Source organism: Penicillium expansum (assembly GCF_000769745.1).
Source record: "Penicillium expansum strain MD-8 chromosome Unknown contig7, whole genome shotgun sequence".
NCBI classification, from domain to species: Eukaryota; Fungi; Ascomycota; class Eurotiomycetes; order Eurotiales; family Aspergillaceae; genus Penicillium; species Penicillium expansum.
In genome coordinates this window covers 2,736-17,878 of record NW_015971304.1, presented here as the reverse complement: position 1 = coordinate 17,878, position 15,143 = coordinate 2,736, and the positions used below count along the sequence as shown (strand labels likewise).

The following is a 15,143-nucleotide window of genomic DNA, read 5'->3' as shown; positions in this document are numbered from 1 at the left end:
GGGAAATTCGCTGTCAACTTTAGGATGCGCTAGAAATCCTCGATATTTGGGGAATCAGCGTCTTCTATGGGCCAGTATCCTTGAGTAATCTTTGGGAATGAACTCAATATTTGATTGAATTTATGTTGGGAAATATATAACATGAATAAGAACATATGGGTGACGTTTGTTACGAAAAAAAGAATATACCATCACGTGCTTTGAAGCAGTGATGTCTGATGCCTTAGGCCACAATCCAACGGCATTCCCATTACTACCAGCCCTGCACGCGACTATCTTCGCAAAAGAGAAAAAATTAGACAATCAATGCAGAACTCAGAATTGACACGTCAGAAAGATAATAGGGTTGGATTTGAATAGCCTCGTCGCTATCTATCTTTAGGCCTGTTAATCTATCTTTGCCGTTGAAAGCGTTGGGAGGAGCTCCTTCATTGACAAACCCACTCTACCCACTTTTCTTATTCCATGGAATATACTCCGAATTATGCGTGGCAATCGAGGACCTGCAGCCTGATTATCAGGGACGGCGTTTGATAACGGGGAGTATCCGACGCCAGCGGGGTAATATTGGGGTCCCACAATGTTCAATATCCCGGGCTTCTTCCATGTCGTCTCTAAGTTCTTTGCCGGATCAGTATATTTGCACTTCTTATTATCGCAAAAATGGCATTTAACGACATTCGAGGTAAATTGGCCGTAATCACCGGCGCATCAGGAGGGTGAGCATGACACCGACCGTTTATACAAGGACATGAAGCTAATTCGCGTGAATTCTCCGACTTCAGAATCGGTGCAGCTTGCGCACACCAACTTGCACAACATGGAGTTCATCTCGCCTTGACATACTCGACCAATTTGACATCATTGAACAATATTGTTGCCGATATACAATCCAAAAATGCCACGCAGAACCTTCGCATTTCAATCCACCAGGTTGATGTTGGGTCTAGCGATCAAATCGAGGCCATGTTTCAACAAATTGATATTGAGCACGGCCAACGACCAGACATTCTTATATCAAACGCCGGATATGGCAAGCGAATTCCTGACGTGTCATATATCTCGCTTGAGGAGTTTGATTACACCATGAACATCAACCTTCGTGCTGCCTTCATTCTTGTCAAAGGCGTGGTAGAGCACATGAAGGCCCAGAAATGGGGACGGATCATCTTCATGTCCTCCATCGCCGCTCAAGGCGGAGGAATTAACGGCTGTCGTAAGTCAATCCACTACCCTTAATAGGTTAACCTTTTACCTTTTGAAGGCAATTACTGATTCAATTTTCCACTCTAGACTACGCAGCCTCCAAGGGTGGTCTTACCGGTATGATGAAGAACCTCTCAACCCGACTGGCAGAATACAATATTAGTGTCAACGACGTCGCCCCAGCTATGATCGGTGATACAGGCATGCTTTCCTCTGCCGCTGCATTCCCCGAAGTGGTGGAGAGTATTCCCCTTAAGCGGCTAGGGAGTCCAGAAGAAACAGCAAACGTTGTTACTATGCTATCGAAGACTGGGTATATGACGGGCCAGAGTCTGCTTTTAGCTGGGGGGTTGAAATAAGTTTTAAATTAGAAACTTTTTATTAACAAATTTTTGAATCTCAACAGCACTGTTAGTCTTTCTATACCTTAAACAATAGATGGTAATACTCTATACAGTCCTTTTGCGGTGGTCGCTAGACTCTGAGATTGGAATTTTCATTTCAAAAATATTCCCTTCGAAGACGGGAGCAAATCCCAATTTGGGATAGCATACAATTGTCATCTTTTTTATGAATCTCTGGGGAGAAAGAATAGTCGGCTGCTTATACGGCCTCTGCCAGACTTTGATAATCTGATCAATGTACTTGGTATCAGATAATATTAGGGATATGCAAGAGCATACCAACGTGTTAAAGTTTCTTGTTTTCAGATGGTCTGTTTTAGATGTCTTAGATGTATATATACAAAGGCGATAAAAAAAATAAGCTGTGCAGAGAACTTTCCTATGTATGACTACAGGGATAGGTTATGAATGATTAGTATTTTATGGTAGTCCATCGAGGCTGTGCACATAGGCAATCGGCTAGACATTTTATAAGAAGTACGTGTATAATATAACAAACTGTCAAATTGAAACGCTACATATATCTGGATCTTGCATACAATCTGAAACCAGGGGTAATTTAATCAAAACAGGAAACACTTCCGACCATTGCCTCCATCATACCTTCAAACGGGCAGGACAACCTTGACACCCATGTACTCTCGTTGGTGCATAATCTTGCCATCAATGAGAACCTGGTCGGCACCAACTCTGTTGCGCTCTTGATCCGTAGGATCAGTAGCAGTAGCAATCTGAATTTCGCGCCATTGACGGTTGGTAGGCACAAGTTTGCCTTGGGATGTGAGTTTCTTGAACTCCTTGTAGACCCCCTGTTCCTCAACGCAGCCCACTCTTTGAATAAGAGGAGAATCTATAAAAATTTATGTTAGCGTGGTCCTTGTGATCAACCCATGTGCCTTCATCTCAATCTACTAACCTGTTGCGGGACCCATGCGCAAATCACCAACAGAACTGTTGAAGAGAACCAGAGAGAGACGCTCCTCCTTCAATTGATCGACAGGAGGCTTGTAAACACGGTGACGAGTAGCCTTGAAGTGACCACCAGAAACGATCTCCAGGGTATCACCAATGTTAATGACAAGCGCACCGGGCTTGTAGGGTACGTAGTACCACTTTTCATCACGGCCCCAGATCTGGAGACACGAGATGGGGACAGAGAAAAGCAATGTTGTCAGACCGAAGTCAGTGTGACCGTGCATGCGCAGGCCCTTGGATGCCTCTTCGGTCTTCTTCTGGACGGGGCGGAAAAGTGCATGGCGGAAGTAACCCTCGCCAGTTGGGCAACCGTGTGACTGAACATTGTCCCAGAGATAGTCGTCGGGCAACTCGAGAACGCGGGAGAAGAGGGTCAGGAGGCGGCGGTTGACGGACTTAGTCAAATAGTTGGAGAACTCTTCAATTTCGTCCATAAAGGGGTGAAGGCATGTGGGCACACGGTTGATATCGTTCCAGTCGGGCTTGTACCAGTTGAATTGCTCGATGCCGTCTTCGGGTCCGCGTTCACGCTAATCGGAAAAAGGAAGAGTAAGTAGAGAGCTGATTGATGAAAGAGGGAGATTTTCTTACCTTGAATCCGTAAGGGTGTTTGTAACCGGACCAAACACCAGTTTCAGGGTCGAAAAGGAGGCGTTGCTTGTCCTCTTCGCTGATGTTTTGGTAGAGATATTGTGCAAGAGAGAACTGGCGGTGGAGCTATTGAAAGAGACATGTTATTAGCGAGATTGGTCTTGAAGTATGTTCTGAGAACCAAGACTTACCTGCTCTAGGGAAACTCCGTAGTTCTCGAGGAAAAGGAATCCATCATCACGAATGGCGCCCTTAACCTGCTGGACAAGTTTGTCAACAACGGCCGGGTCATCCGAGTCCAACAAAGAAAGATCAATGGAGCTAAGCTCAGCAAAGTTCTCCTTTTGCTGAGTGACCGGCGGGGGAACCCATGTTGGGACAAAAGGCTTGCCAGGCAGGTCAGCTGCAGGAGGATTGAAGGGGGCAGAGCGTGCCATGGTAATAGATGTGCAAAGGATATTCAGTGTTGTAATCGATGCTGAAGACAATACAATGAAGATTATCTGATCGAGTTCTATATCTTTATATACCAATCGAATGATGAGACATGAACCCTATCTGTGTATCCGACATCCGGGGAGGGAAGTATGGCATGGTTCATTGCGTTAGATTAGATCACCCGAGAGCAGGAGGACTATCGACTTCTGCTAGCGCGCCACTGAATATTGGCGTGATAATCGTAATGTTGGATGCTCCCTGTTACAATTCCCCACATTTTCCCAATGTTTTCAGCTGGCCCTGTCATCTTTCGTTATCATAAACGGGAGCTCGAGGGCTCCTCTGCCTAAGCGTATCTATGGACGTTGAACCTAAGCATAAACGATAAGGTTGGCGCTAGACCCAGATAGGAAGAGGATTTACACCCGGGCATTGTCGGGGATTGGGGAAAGATATAAGCGATAATTGCGGCCACACAGTCAATATCAATCACAAGGCGGGGCTTTATGCATAGATACGGCTTTTAAGAAGAATGGCCGCAATAACCTACCCAAGCTCATGTGCTCCTCCCATTTCACTCCTCCCACTCCTCCCACTCCTCCCTCCACATCCCCGGGGGGTAGTGATAACGGATAAACTAGTACTAAGAAAATACTGCTCCTCCATCGCGATAATGAGAATTGCCCCTCTTTTTGATTGGCAAGATGCCTCGGATAGAGAGGTATGAGGGGTAGCTCGAGCAATTTAAACAAGCTCACTGTCTAGTACTTTTGAAATTCAAACTTACTACACCATCAAAAATTCCCAATCCTCTTTAAAATTACCAGCAAAGATGTCTCGTCAACTCATCTCGAGCGAGAAGTTCCCTACCAAGCCTCACAACTGTGAGTATCTGCATGCAAAACACCTTGCATTCTCTTGGAGAATTTACAAAAAAGAAAGATTACTGACAATGCTATTTAGGCCCTGCCGTCAAAGTCCCTGGGCTCGTCTTTTGCGCAGGCCAAACTGCCACAGGAGAGATTAAGCAGGCTACCGTAAGTTCAATTGCACAAACAGTCATCGGGTAGTCAAGCATTGACTGACTCTTTTTGATTTTACACAGAGAACCGTTCTGCAAAACCTGAAGGAGGTCCTCGAGCTCTCTGGCTCTTCCCTTGAGCAGGTCGTCAAGTACAATGTCTACCTCGCCGATATGAAGGATTTTGCCGCTATGAACGAAGTCTACATCGATTTCCTCCCACAGCCCATGCCAGCGCGCTCATGTCTCCAAGCGGTTGCCCCTGGAAACGGCACCGTCATTGAGATCGAGTGTATTGCGCAAGCTTAAATTATGATATTATGAAAATGGCTAGAATATAGACGAAAATTAAAATACCTTTGAATAGAGTGTCAAGTTGCCATATTATGTAGAGCGGAGTTAACAATATACTACGTAATTGTCAACCGGCATATCACTAGTTATGTCATTAATCAAGCGCGTATGTACTAATAGGAGTTGAAGGTACTTTGTATTATGGGTTGTGTGTCACATCCAAGCTTCTTAAGGTAGGATGAAGTTTAGCTTAAGCAATGAATACAAGAATAGTCGGCCTCGTTTGCGACCTTGTGGCATCTTTTTGGTTGATCTTTTTGGATGTCTTCTAGATGTATGTGAAGGCGGTAAAAAAGCTTGCTCTGTGTAAGAGACCTTTCTATGTATAATCAGGGATATACGAATCAATGAACTGCCTTTCTCCGTTTGAGTCCAACTAGATTAAACAGCAAGGGAATTTAAATTGGGGATGGAGAGGGCTAGTGGCTTTTAATTTCCCAATACCCAGCCAAGACATATAGCTAGATCGGAGGATCTCCGAATTGAAAGTTGCGTTTGATGTGAAGTAGTAAAGTATTTTGATTTGTCTATTTAAAATTTATATTTGAAAGTCTATCATAACCATAAAATCGTCTGCCCTCTCATGAGCGAGCAATATCAAACTCTGCCATGTACCAGTTCTGAATCGCCTTGGTGTCACCAGTGATGGCGACGGTATCGTACAGCCCCCGAGCCTCCTTAGCCGCGGTACCATTGTTGACCATGCGACCAGCCCACTTTCCATGTTTGCGGGCAGCAGCAATAATCTTCTCAATAGCAGCAACAAACTCAGGCTCATCACCGCGAGCAGGTGTGTATCCAAGCAGAGACTGGGCAAGATCGTTGGGACCAATGAAGACAAGATCCACACCTGGCACAGCGCAAATAGCATCGACGTTCTCGACACCGGCGCGGGTCTCTATTTGAATCATGGTGATGATGGTCTCGTTGGCGGACTTCATGTACTCGGGGGTTGTGAGGCCGTGGCCAATTGCGGGGAAGGCTGAGCCCTGGCCGCGCACACCCTGGGGAGGGAACTTGGAGGAAGCGACAATTTGTTCAGCCTCTTCGGCATTGTTGATCTGAGGAACCATGATGCCGTGGGCACCGGTATCGAGGGCGCGCTTAAGGATATCGTGGGCAGGGCCACGGATGCGGATGACGGGGGACACGCCGAGGGCGGAGATAGCAGAGACGGAGTTGTGCATAGCATCGTCGCCAATGTGTCCGTGCTCACAGTCAATGATGATACCATCAACGCCAGTCAGGGCAACGATTTGGGCCTGGCGAATGGAGGGAATGGCCATGAAGGTCATGAGCGGGAACTCGCCAGCCTTGATCTTGTTTAGGAGCCTCAATCGAGAGTTATCGATTGAGGTTGTGAGAGGGGTAGGGTAAGCCATTGTGATGGTAGAGGTATTAGAAGATAGAGACGATTTTTTAGAGTTGTCTGTTGGGAGTTTGAGAGTGAGATGAAGACAAGAGATGTCGATAAGATGCTAGTTTAAGTATCATTTATTGGTTTACGTATCCTTAGCCCCCCCTCATTCCTCTAGACTGAAGATCAAAAATACCAAGCTAAAATGAGGAGCTTTGACATGGTAAAGATGAGCTCCTGGATGTAGTTAGGGCAGACAAGTGGCAAACTTCGGGGTGGCTTATCGCCTTATCGCGGTTGTTAATAGCGGCCCACCCGAATGACTCAGATATTATATGGGACTTACCTCCACAAATGTGGATTCTGTCTATATGGTCACTGAAAGCGACTGTCTTCGAAAGAAATGCCCACCTGCACCTCCCAAAAAACTTCTTATCGACCTCGGGACATGCGAGAGCTCCTCCCAAGCCTAGCTTAATGCACCCCAGATTTCAACCAAACTCTACGTCCGGGGTAATCGATTCCAATTGGACAGATAACCATTGGGCACTCCTTTCTGCTCCTATCTCCAGGCCTATCTATACGTCTCACTTATCAACTACGAATGACCAGATCTCGACCAATCTCGACCAATGAATGCCTCGAGATTGTTCGAAAAGGAGGTCTGGTGATTAGTCGATTCCCGACGTCGGATCTTTGTGATGACTCTCCGCTAAGTCGGCAAATGCAGAGTCTAGGTTGAGCTATATAGGGGGAGCTCAAGTATCGTCTCGAAAGCACAGCCTGCAACCTGCAACACCCTCTGTGCAACATTGTCTCCATTGTTGATACTTGCAGTGGTCTTGGCAAAAAGCACAGGCACTACTCTCTCCCCATGTCTTTCCCTATGGACAAGAAAGATCCTGTCCTGGCTGAGGACAATGTCTCTTCGGCAGAAGGACAAGTCGACGCCTACAACCGCATGCCAGAGTCTCTTCGCACACTCAGCGACGATGACTTCAACGCTCTCAACAAGAGGGTTGTCCGAAAGGTTGACCTGTTCGTTCTCCCTACCATTGGAATCTTGTACATTCTCAACTACGTCGATCGCCAAAATCTCTCCGCCGCTAAGCTTCAGGGTATCATGGAAGATCTGAACATGTCTACTGAGCAATTCGCCACTGCTATCTCCATTCTATTCGTCGGCTATTTGCCATTCCAAATCCCCAGCAACCTCATCATTACAAAGATCTCCCGGCCAGGCATGTACATATGTGCTGCCGTGGCGATCTGGGGTTGTATCTCGGCTTGCACAGCGGCGGCTGAGACATATGGTCAACTCCTGGCTATTCGAGCCATTCTCGGAGCCGCCGAAGCCGTTTTCTTCCCTGGTGCCATCTATTACCTCTCTGCCTGGTACACAAAGAGGGAGTTAGGAAAGCGTATTGCCGGGCTGTACATTGCCCAGCAAGTCGGTAATGCTTTCGGTGGTCTCTTCGCCGCAGGTATCCTTCAGCTTGATGGGCACTATGGCATCCGCGGCTGGAGGTGGCTATTCATCATCGAGGGCAGTGCCACTGTCGGCATCGGCATCATCTGCGCTTGCATCATGCCAGAGTTCCCCCACAACAGCCGTATCCTGACCCAGATTGAGCGTGACTGCGCCGTGTGGCGTATCGAATCTGAAGCTGGTGCTGCAGAGGGCACAGAGGATGAGGGTGTACTGAAAGGGTTTGCCAAAGCCCTCTCGGACCCCAAGCTGGTGCTGCTCATCTTTTGCAACATGTTATCCCAAACACAGGGCTCCATCGCCAATTACTTCCCTACCCTCGTTGCTTCGCTCAACTTCTCCAGCACCATCAGCTTGCTTCTCACAGCACCCCCCTATATCCTCGCTGGTCTTGTCTACTACGTCCTCATGTTCTACTCCGACCGAAAGAATACTGTCTACCCAATCATCCTCCTCTGTATCGCCATCACAATCCCGATGTACATCATCCCGATGGCGAGTACAAACGTCGGCGCTCGCTACTTCTCCATGATGATCTTACCCTTTGCCTCCGTCGGTCCCCAGCTCCTCCTATACAAGACCATCAACCTGCACCTTGCACGACCCATCTCGAAGCGAGCGGCTGCCTCTGCTCTGGTCAATGCCATCGGTGGTACTTCCAACATCTGGGCCTCATACCTATACTTTGGAGAGCCCCATTTCTATGCTGCCTTTGGTACGCTTATGGGTGCTGCTGTCTTGTTCGCAATCACAATCACTGCATACCGCTGGCTCATCTTGCGCGAGAACAGACGTCTGGACTCGGGCGATCCCGCGGAAATTGCCAAGGTGATCAAGGGTGGCGTCACAGAGGAAATGGTACAGCTCAACTGGCGCTACGAGATGTACTGATCAATGACTACGTTGTTTTTTGTTGTCTTACTCGTTTCTTGCTGGGATCGGTATATGGGTTTGTGTCACATGGTTATGGTATAATTTAGTTTAGGGAAATCAATATAACAATGGAATATCAAAGGTTATACATCGAAAGGTGCTTTTTTTACCGCCTTTACATAAGACATTTAGAAAAGAGGTCTAAAAAGACTAACCAAAATATTTGAGACTATTCAATTAATTGAGGCCAAAATATCAACGCAAGACACATATTCGTAAACATTCATAGCATGAGAAGGCCATCATTCATTTGTCTAACTCATCCAAACATGACAAGATGAGTTTCCCAATCTGCCATTTCTGTCTTCGCTGAAAGACCTTCCTCGCCCACATCAGAGCTCCCTCCATATCACCATCATGGACACCCACGGCATCCATTGAACCAGGTAGGCCGGCATGTATTAACTGCCAGGCAATCAAAAAGGCTTTATACGCATACAAAGTAACCCATGGCGCTTCAGTGTCCATTATGAGTGTTCTATCGAGATATCGTAGGAACCAGTTGACATGCGGTTGTATAGCTTTGGCTGTGTTGGCATCGCACAGGAACTGTGACGGTCCCAAGTATGTTGACTGACTGAGAACGGCATCTATGCTTCCTTCTACAATGCCGCCGGTATGGGATGGTGACCACATCTGCAGCTCAATCATGGCAGTCTCCCAAGTTGCAGCACATGAAGTCGTCTGTTTCATTTGTGCTATGTGATTTCCGGGGCATATGAACGGGTTAAGGGCGACAAGGGATGATCTTAATGCACCGAACCGTTCCATACTGAGCATTCCCGTCATCGTGGACCAGCCTGAGATTTCACGGGCGCTAGAGATCAGAAATTGCGCAACATTGATGGCACCGTATGGATCAAATGGTGAAATTGAGGCGACATCGTCATCAGAAGAAAGGAAGCGTCGAACAGCATCGGTGTATGTGACCGAGGGGCCGGAATTTCTTGCAACAAGTTGTCGATGAGCCCATTCAGCAGCAGAGGATGATGACCATTGGTCTTCTGGACAAGGCATGTCATGCTTGATTTCCAGGTGTGAGATTGAGCGAGGAATGGAGAGAAATTGGTACCAAAGCGCGTCGATCTGATGCACTGCGAAGAGGGTCCGTTTGTGCGACTCGGCTTTAACGAATTCCCGCCATAAAGACTCCAAATCTGCGGTCGCACCAGTCTCAATAGTCATTGGCTGTGTCATTCTTCCAGCGCGAGCTAGGGAGATTATATGCGAATGCATCTTGAGGCCGCATGATGAGTTGTCGCCACAGAGGTACATCATGGCACAGATTTCAAGGAGCAGGTATGATTGGACCAGTGTGGTGATCATTGTTGAAGCGTCGGGCCTGTCTTCATCAGAAGCAAGGAGAGCTCGAGCTTTATGAAAGCAACGTATAGAAAAGCTTTCGCCTGAGCCTTCTTGGTCCCCGCATTCTGGGTCCTCGCCATATTGATAGGCGAGGCAAAGCATACTGAGGACCAAATGCGGGGGAACTTGTGTCGGATCAAAAGTCGAGGAATGGAGAAAGGGGAGGAAATGAGAGACTGAGGCGAAAAATAGATTACAGCCTCGCGAGATTTGTACAGCAGTCGGGGCCCAATCGTCTTGGAGTTGAGGTATGTCATTTGGTGACAACCTATCTAAAATCGGGTGGTTGAAATTGTACTCGGTTAGACTTGTATTGAGCGTCTCGGCTTGTGAAGTGGCCATCGGATGTAGTTGATTTTCAAGGTGATTGGTGGGCTTCAAAAAGGATGTACCTAATAGTAGGCTCCGCTCCAGATCTGTGGCATCCTGGACAATCTGATCGATGAGAGCAGAGTCGCTCGTCGCCGATTGGTGTTGTAACAGGTCTCTTGTTGGTTGTGTCTTGGCTATCCCGGTCCTTGGCGTAGCAATATTTTGGGTTTCCGTGGGGTGGCCACGGTCAAACTGCTGCTGCTGATACCGCATCACTGGGCGCCAGACCGCATCACTATCGAATCTCGTTTCCTCTCCTGGGCTGGAATGCACGGATCCGGGCGAAGGTAAACCATCATTGCTTCCTGTAGGCGAGACCGCTGTCGGCGATACCGAAGAATTCAGTCTATCTTCTCTGGGTGCTGGTTGGCGCTGTGTCCTCTTTGTCACTCGGTGTTGCTCATGCTCTGGATGTTTTCTCTTCATATGGCGATTGCGCAAGTCGGGACGGGAGAAGGTAGCGTGGCAAAAGTTACAGGGAAGCGACGCTTCAGCCTGAGAGCGGGAATGTAGCGTTGAATGCCGTTTGAGGTTCTCATGTCGAGTAAATCGACTTTGACAGACGAGACATTGAAATGGCTGATAGGACGGCATCACTTTGACCTGTGAAACTGACATGATTTCGTAGTGAAAGGGGTAAAGAAGGCTGTCAATTCATTAATGGGAATCTCTCAACAACCTTGGAGCGGACAAAATCCGGGGGACGGAACATACCCCACGCAGGCGTCGGGGTCTCTCCGCACGACAAATAGTTATGTACAGACTATTGACAACAGTATGAATGGGATGGTATATGAAGAGAGCTTGAAGCATTCCATGAATTTTTTTTTTTGATAAACTCTCGTCGCAATTATCAGCTTGTTATCGTGCATCATGTATCAACTAACCTTGTCAAGGACCCCCCCGTGGGGCTCGCTCTTCAACGCTATACTGAGCGTCCACTCAGCGAGCGGCGAGTTATCAGCATATCCTTCCACGTGATAAGTGCCACGTGATAAGTACCGGATTTCTATAGGTCACGTGTAGCCGTGTCTTGACGCGTCTGGCGCTAAACCCAATTGGCAATTATATGGCGTAATGTGACTGCTCTAGAGTGAACCATGACAGTTATCTGTTCATCAGTGGTCCTTTGCCTTTGACAAATTGTCAGTCAGAAGGATATTGTTGAGAAACAGCATAGAGTCCCGGATACATTTGCACTTCTCCCACAGTCCACAATCTCTCCACATCTTCATCATTGCCAAAGCTTGTATCAAATGTACTGAATGAAGCCGGAGAAAGATGGCAGGAAAACGCAAGGCTGATTTCGGTTCTACCGAAGATGCCTTGTACATGCAGTCTGGGCGTGCGTCAAAATCCACTCGCACAGCTCCGACTTTGAACCCCGAAACAGCCAGCTCAGGCCAGAGATTCGGCGAGACTGTCGACTACATTCCGTTGAACCACCATACTGGCTCAGGCCAAAGATTTGGCGAGTCTGCTGACTTCATTCCACTGAATCAGCTGTCGCAAGTAATTGGTGCCGACGAAGAGGACGAAGAAGCGCTGGATGTGATTCAAGGATCTCAGGAGGTGGATGAAACCTCGCTAACAAGCTCCATCCTCTATGGTATGCCCTTTTCAATAATCTCGGTTCCTTACCTACGTATACTCTAGAAGCTATACTAAATAATATCAAATAGGCATTGTTTCTACCAAGATCGTTGGTGTGCGCCATTACAGGGGCCGTGCCAACCCAGATGAGCGTGTCATCATAAATCGGGATGCCAATAATCAATATGACAGCAATGCTATCAAGGTTAACAACGTGATGGGAGCCCAGATCGGCCACATTCCACGACAGATGGCAGCCAAGCTGGCGTCATACATGGTAAAAGGTCTCCCATCATATTGCTTCCAAGACATTACTAACGTTCGTCATCAAAGGATGCTCGCGATCTTATTATTGAAGGCACATTGACTGGTGCGATTGGAGATTATAACTGTCCGGTTGATTTGAAGCTTTTCGGCACTCGCGATCCTACCAAACGCTCCAATCTGAAACAACGAATGCAGAATGACAAGCTTCCTGTTCGCCAACTCAACGAGCTGGAGCGCGAGGAACGCAAGGTAGAGAAAGAAGCCGAGAAACAACGGAAAGAGGCCGCAAAGAAAGCTCGTGCCATGGCTCTTGGCAAAGCTGCAGCAAAATGGCAAGCCAACCAGGACTCAGAGTATGCGAATCTCACGACCCCAACGGGACTTGGTGGTGAGCAAAATGAGAGCTTGGAAGAACTCCTCAAACAGAGCTCTACCTTCAACCCCCGAGATATTGGCCAGGTTGTGGAAACCTTCGGACAGAAGGAGTCTGACCTGGCCAATATGCCAATGGTCGATACCCCAGCCGGCCTTTCCACCCAGTTACTTCCATACCAGCGCCAGGGACTAGCTTGGATGATCAAGCAAGAATCGCCAAGCCTTCCCGCAAAGGGCTCCGGCGATATTGTGCAGTTATGGAAACGGACAAATAACGAATTTCTCAATGTCGCAACAAATTACGCCACGGCTACGGAGCCAGCTCTTGCCAGCGGTGGCATTCTTGCTGATGATATGGGCTTGGGCAAGACAATCCAGATTATCTCTTTGATTCTTGCCAATGCAAAGCCTCTCACTGCAGGCTCCTCTAAGACCACTTTGATCATTGCCCCTGTTGGTGTCATGAGCAACTGGAGAAATCAGATCCAGGACCATGTCCACAAGGAGACTGCCCCGAGTGTTTTGATCTATCACGGCTCTGGGAAGAAGGAAGCTGCGAACTTGGCAAAGTATGATGTTGTGATCACCAGCTATGGAGCCCTGGCTCTGGATTTCAATCCGAATGCCAACAAGGCGCCTGCTAAGGGTATCTTTTCGCTGCACTGGCGTCGTGTCGTACTTGACGAAGGCCATACTATCCGAAATCCTAGCTCCAAGGCCTCCCTTGCGGCTTGCGGATTGCGCGCCGACTCCCGCTGGACCCTGACCGGAACCCCCATTATCAACACTCTGAAAGACTTGTATGCGCAAATCCGTTTCCTTAAGTTTTCCGGTGGCTTGGAAGATTTGAGGATCTTCAACAGTGTCTTGATCCGACCCTTGACTGCAGGGGAGCCCGAGGCTCGACTACTTCTTGAGGCTCTCATGGGCACCATCTGTCTGCGACGTAGAAAGGATATGGGCTTTATCAATTTGAAACTACCTGAGATGACATCTCGCATCATCCGAATCAAGTTCAATGCCCATGAACAGGAGAAGTACAGTGCTTTCCAGTATGTATCAAGCAACTACCGCACAGTGAAGATTAATTTGCTAATAACGATCACAGGACCGAGGCCCAAGGTGCTCTTCTCGACTTCAAGGACAAAGAGGGCAAGACCACGTACTCCCACCTCCTCGAGGTTCTTCTCCGTCTTCGCCAAGTCTGCAATCACTGGGCGCTCTGCAAGAACCGCGTTGACAAACTCATGAGCATGCTAGAAGAACACAAAGTCGTACCTTTGACACCCGAGAACGTCCGTGCTCTACAAGAGATGTTACAGCTCCAGATAGAAAGCCAAGAACTATGTGCCATCTGCCTCGACAACCTTGAGCAACCCGTCATAACCGCCTGTGCCCACTCTTATTGCCGGGGCTGCATCGAGCAGGTTATCGAACGCCAACACAAGTGTCCGCTCTGCCGCGCAGATATCAAAGAAACCAATACACTTGTCTCCCCAGCCGTGGAACTGGGTGAAGACACCAATATCGTTGAGGCCGATCCCGACAGTCCCAGCAGCAAGATCGAGACCTTAGTCAAGATCTTGACTGCTCAGGGCCAGGCACCAGGCACAAAGACCGTGGTTTTCAGCCAATGGACCTCGTTTCTGAATCTCATCGAACCACACCTTGAGCAGCGTGGTATCAAGTTCGCCCGTGTAGATGGCAAGATGCAGTCTGTGAAACGCGACAACTCCATCAACTCGTTCTCCAACGACCCTGAGTGTACCGTCCTCCTCGCAAGTCTGAGCGTGTGCAGTGTTGGTCTCAACCTCGTTGCAGCGAACCAAGTCATCTTGTGCGACAGCTGGTGGGCACCAGCTATCGAGGATCAGGCTGTCGATCGGGTGTATCGTCTTGGGCAGAAGCGGGAGACAACAGTCTGGAGACTGGTTATGGAGGATAGTATTGAGGAGCGGGTTCTAGCGATCCAAGAGCGTAAGAGGGGCCTTATGCTTGCTGCTTTCCGGGAGACGGCGAAGAAGAAAGCTGAGGATAGAGGTACTCGTGTTGCAGATCTTGAGTCTCTTTTGCAATAGAGGCGTGTCGGGTACTAAAGGAGTCGCGTAATAGCTGTATCTCTTTACTAGTTAGTGGTCGACATAAGTGACATGAAAATTGTTTTATCTTGTTTCTTTTCTCTCACCTCTCTGTTTTCTTCTTCTCGTCCTCTCTTCAACTTACATTTCCTCCACCAAATGCAACACCCACGATCACTTCCCACTTAATCCTCTATCATGGCCCCATCCGCTCTTCCGTCCCACCCTTCGGGCCTATGTTCGAGTCTCAATCGTCTTTGCCTTGAGGAGCATCACCAGTCTCTTCCACCTCACCCTCCGGGTCTGTGTTCGAGCTTTTCCCAGC

At 48.1% G+C, this 15,143-nt stretch overlaps 7 protein-coding genes across 7 annotated transcripts; 4 read left to right on the top strand and 3 right to left on the bottom strand.

The window, feature by feature from the left end:
- Nucleotides 1-663: 663 nt before the first annotated feature.
- On the top strand, nucleotides 664-1,565 carry PEX2_002100 (SDR family NAD(P)-dependent oxidoreductase; the record flags this gene model as incomplete). Its single annotated transcript, XM_016737488.1, has 3 exons — nucleotides 664-719; nucleotides 786-1,216; nucleotides 1,294-1,565. The coding sequence occupies 3 exons, from the start codon at nucleotides 664-666 to the stop codon at nucleotides 1,563-1,565; spliced, it is 759 nt and encodes a 252-aa protein (XP_016598924.1).
- Nucleotides 1,566-2,215: 650 nt separating this feature from the next.
- On the bottom strand, nucleotides 2,216-3,613 carry PEX2_002090 (Oxoglutarate/iron-dependent dioxygenase; the record flags this gene model as incomplete). Its single annotated transcript, XM_016737487.1, has 4 exons — nucleotides 2,216-2,460; nucleotides 2,527-3,115; nucleotides 3,177-3,302; nucleotides 3,368-3,613. 4 exons carry the CDS (start codon nucleotides 3,611-3,613, stop codon nucleotides 2,216-2,218), a joined length of 1,206 nt encoding a protein of 401 aa, XP_016598923.1.
- An 833-nt stretch (nucleotides 3,614-4,446) lies between these two features.
- Nucleotides 4,447-4,944, top strand: PEX2_002080 (RidA family protein; the record flags this gene model as incomplete). Its single annotated transcript, XM_016737486.1, has 3 exons — nucleotides 4,447-4,498; nucleotides 4,578-4,651; nucleotides 4,720-4,944. The coding sequence occupies 3 exons, from the start codon at nucleotides 4,447-4,449 to the stop codon at nucleotides 4,942-4,944; spliced, it is 351 nt and encodes a 116-aa protein (XP_016598922.1).
- Nucleotides 4,945-5,570: 626 nt separating this feature from the next.
- On the bottom strand, nucleotides 5,571-6,371 carry PEX2_002070 (HpcH/HpaI aldolase family protein; the record flags this gene model as incomplete). Its single annotated transcript, XM_016737485.1, has 1 exon — nucleotides 5,571-6,371. The coding sequence occupies one exon, from the start codon at nucleotides 6,369-6,371 to the stop codon at nucleotides 5,571-5,573; it is 801 nt and encodes a 266-aa protein (XP_016598921.1).
- Nucleotides 6,372-7,232: 861 nt separating this feature from the next.
- Nucleotides 7,233-8,726, top strand: PEX2_002060 (Major facilitator superfamily domain, general substrate transporter; the record flags this gene model as incomplete). Its single annotated transcript, XM_016737484.1, has 1 exon — nucleotides 7,233-8,726. The coding sequence occupies one exon, from the start codon at nucleotides 7,233-7,235 to the stop codon at nucleotides 8,724-8,726; it is 1,494 nt and encodes a 497-aa protein (XP_016598920.1).
- Nucleotides 8,727-9,014: 288 nt separating this feature from the next.
- On the bottom strand, nucleotides 9,015-10,931 carry PEX2_002050 (uncharacterized protein; the record flags this gene model as incomplete). The annotated part of the gene is made up of 1 exon (XM_016737483.1): nucleotides 9,015-10,931. The coding sequence occupies one exon, from the start codon at nucleotides 10,929-10,931 to the stop codon at nucleotides 9,015-9,017; it is 1,917 nt and encodes a 638-aa protein (XP_016598919.1).
- An 855-nt stretch (nucleotides 10,932-11,786) lies between these two features.
- On the top strand, nucleotides 11,787-14,818 carry PEX2_002040 (DEAD/DEAH box helicase; the record flags this gene model as incomplete). The annotated part of the gene is made up of 4 exons (XM_016737482.1): nucleotides 11,787-12,114; nucleotides 12,188-12,375; nucleotides 12,432-13,792; nucleotides 13,849-14,818. The coding sequence occupies 4 exons, from the start codon at nucleotides 11,787-11,789 to the stop codon at nucleotides 14,816-14,818; spliced, it is 2,847 nt and encodes a 948-aa protein (XP_016598918.1).
- Nucleotides 14,819-15,143: the final 325 nt, after the last annotated feature.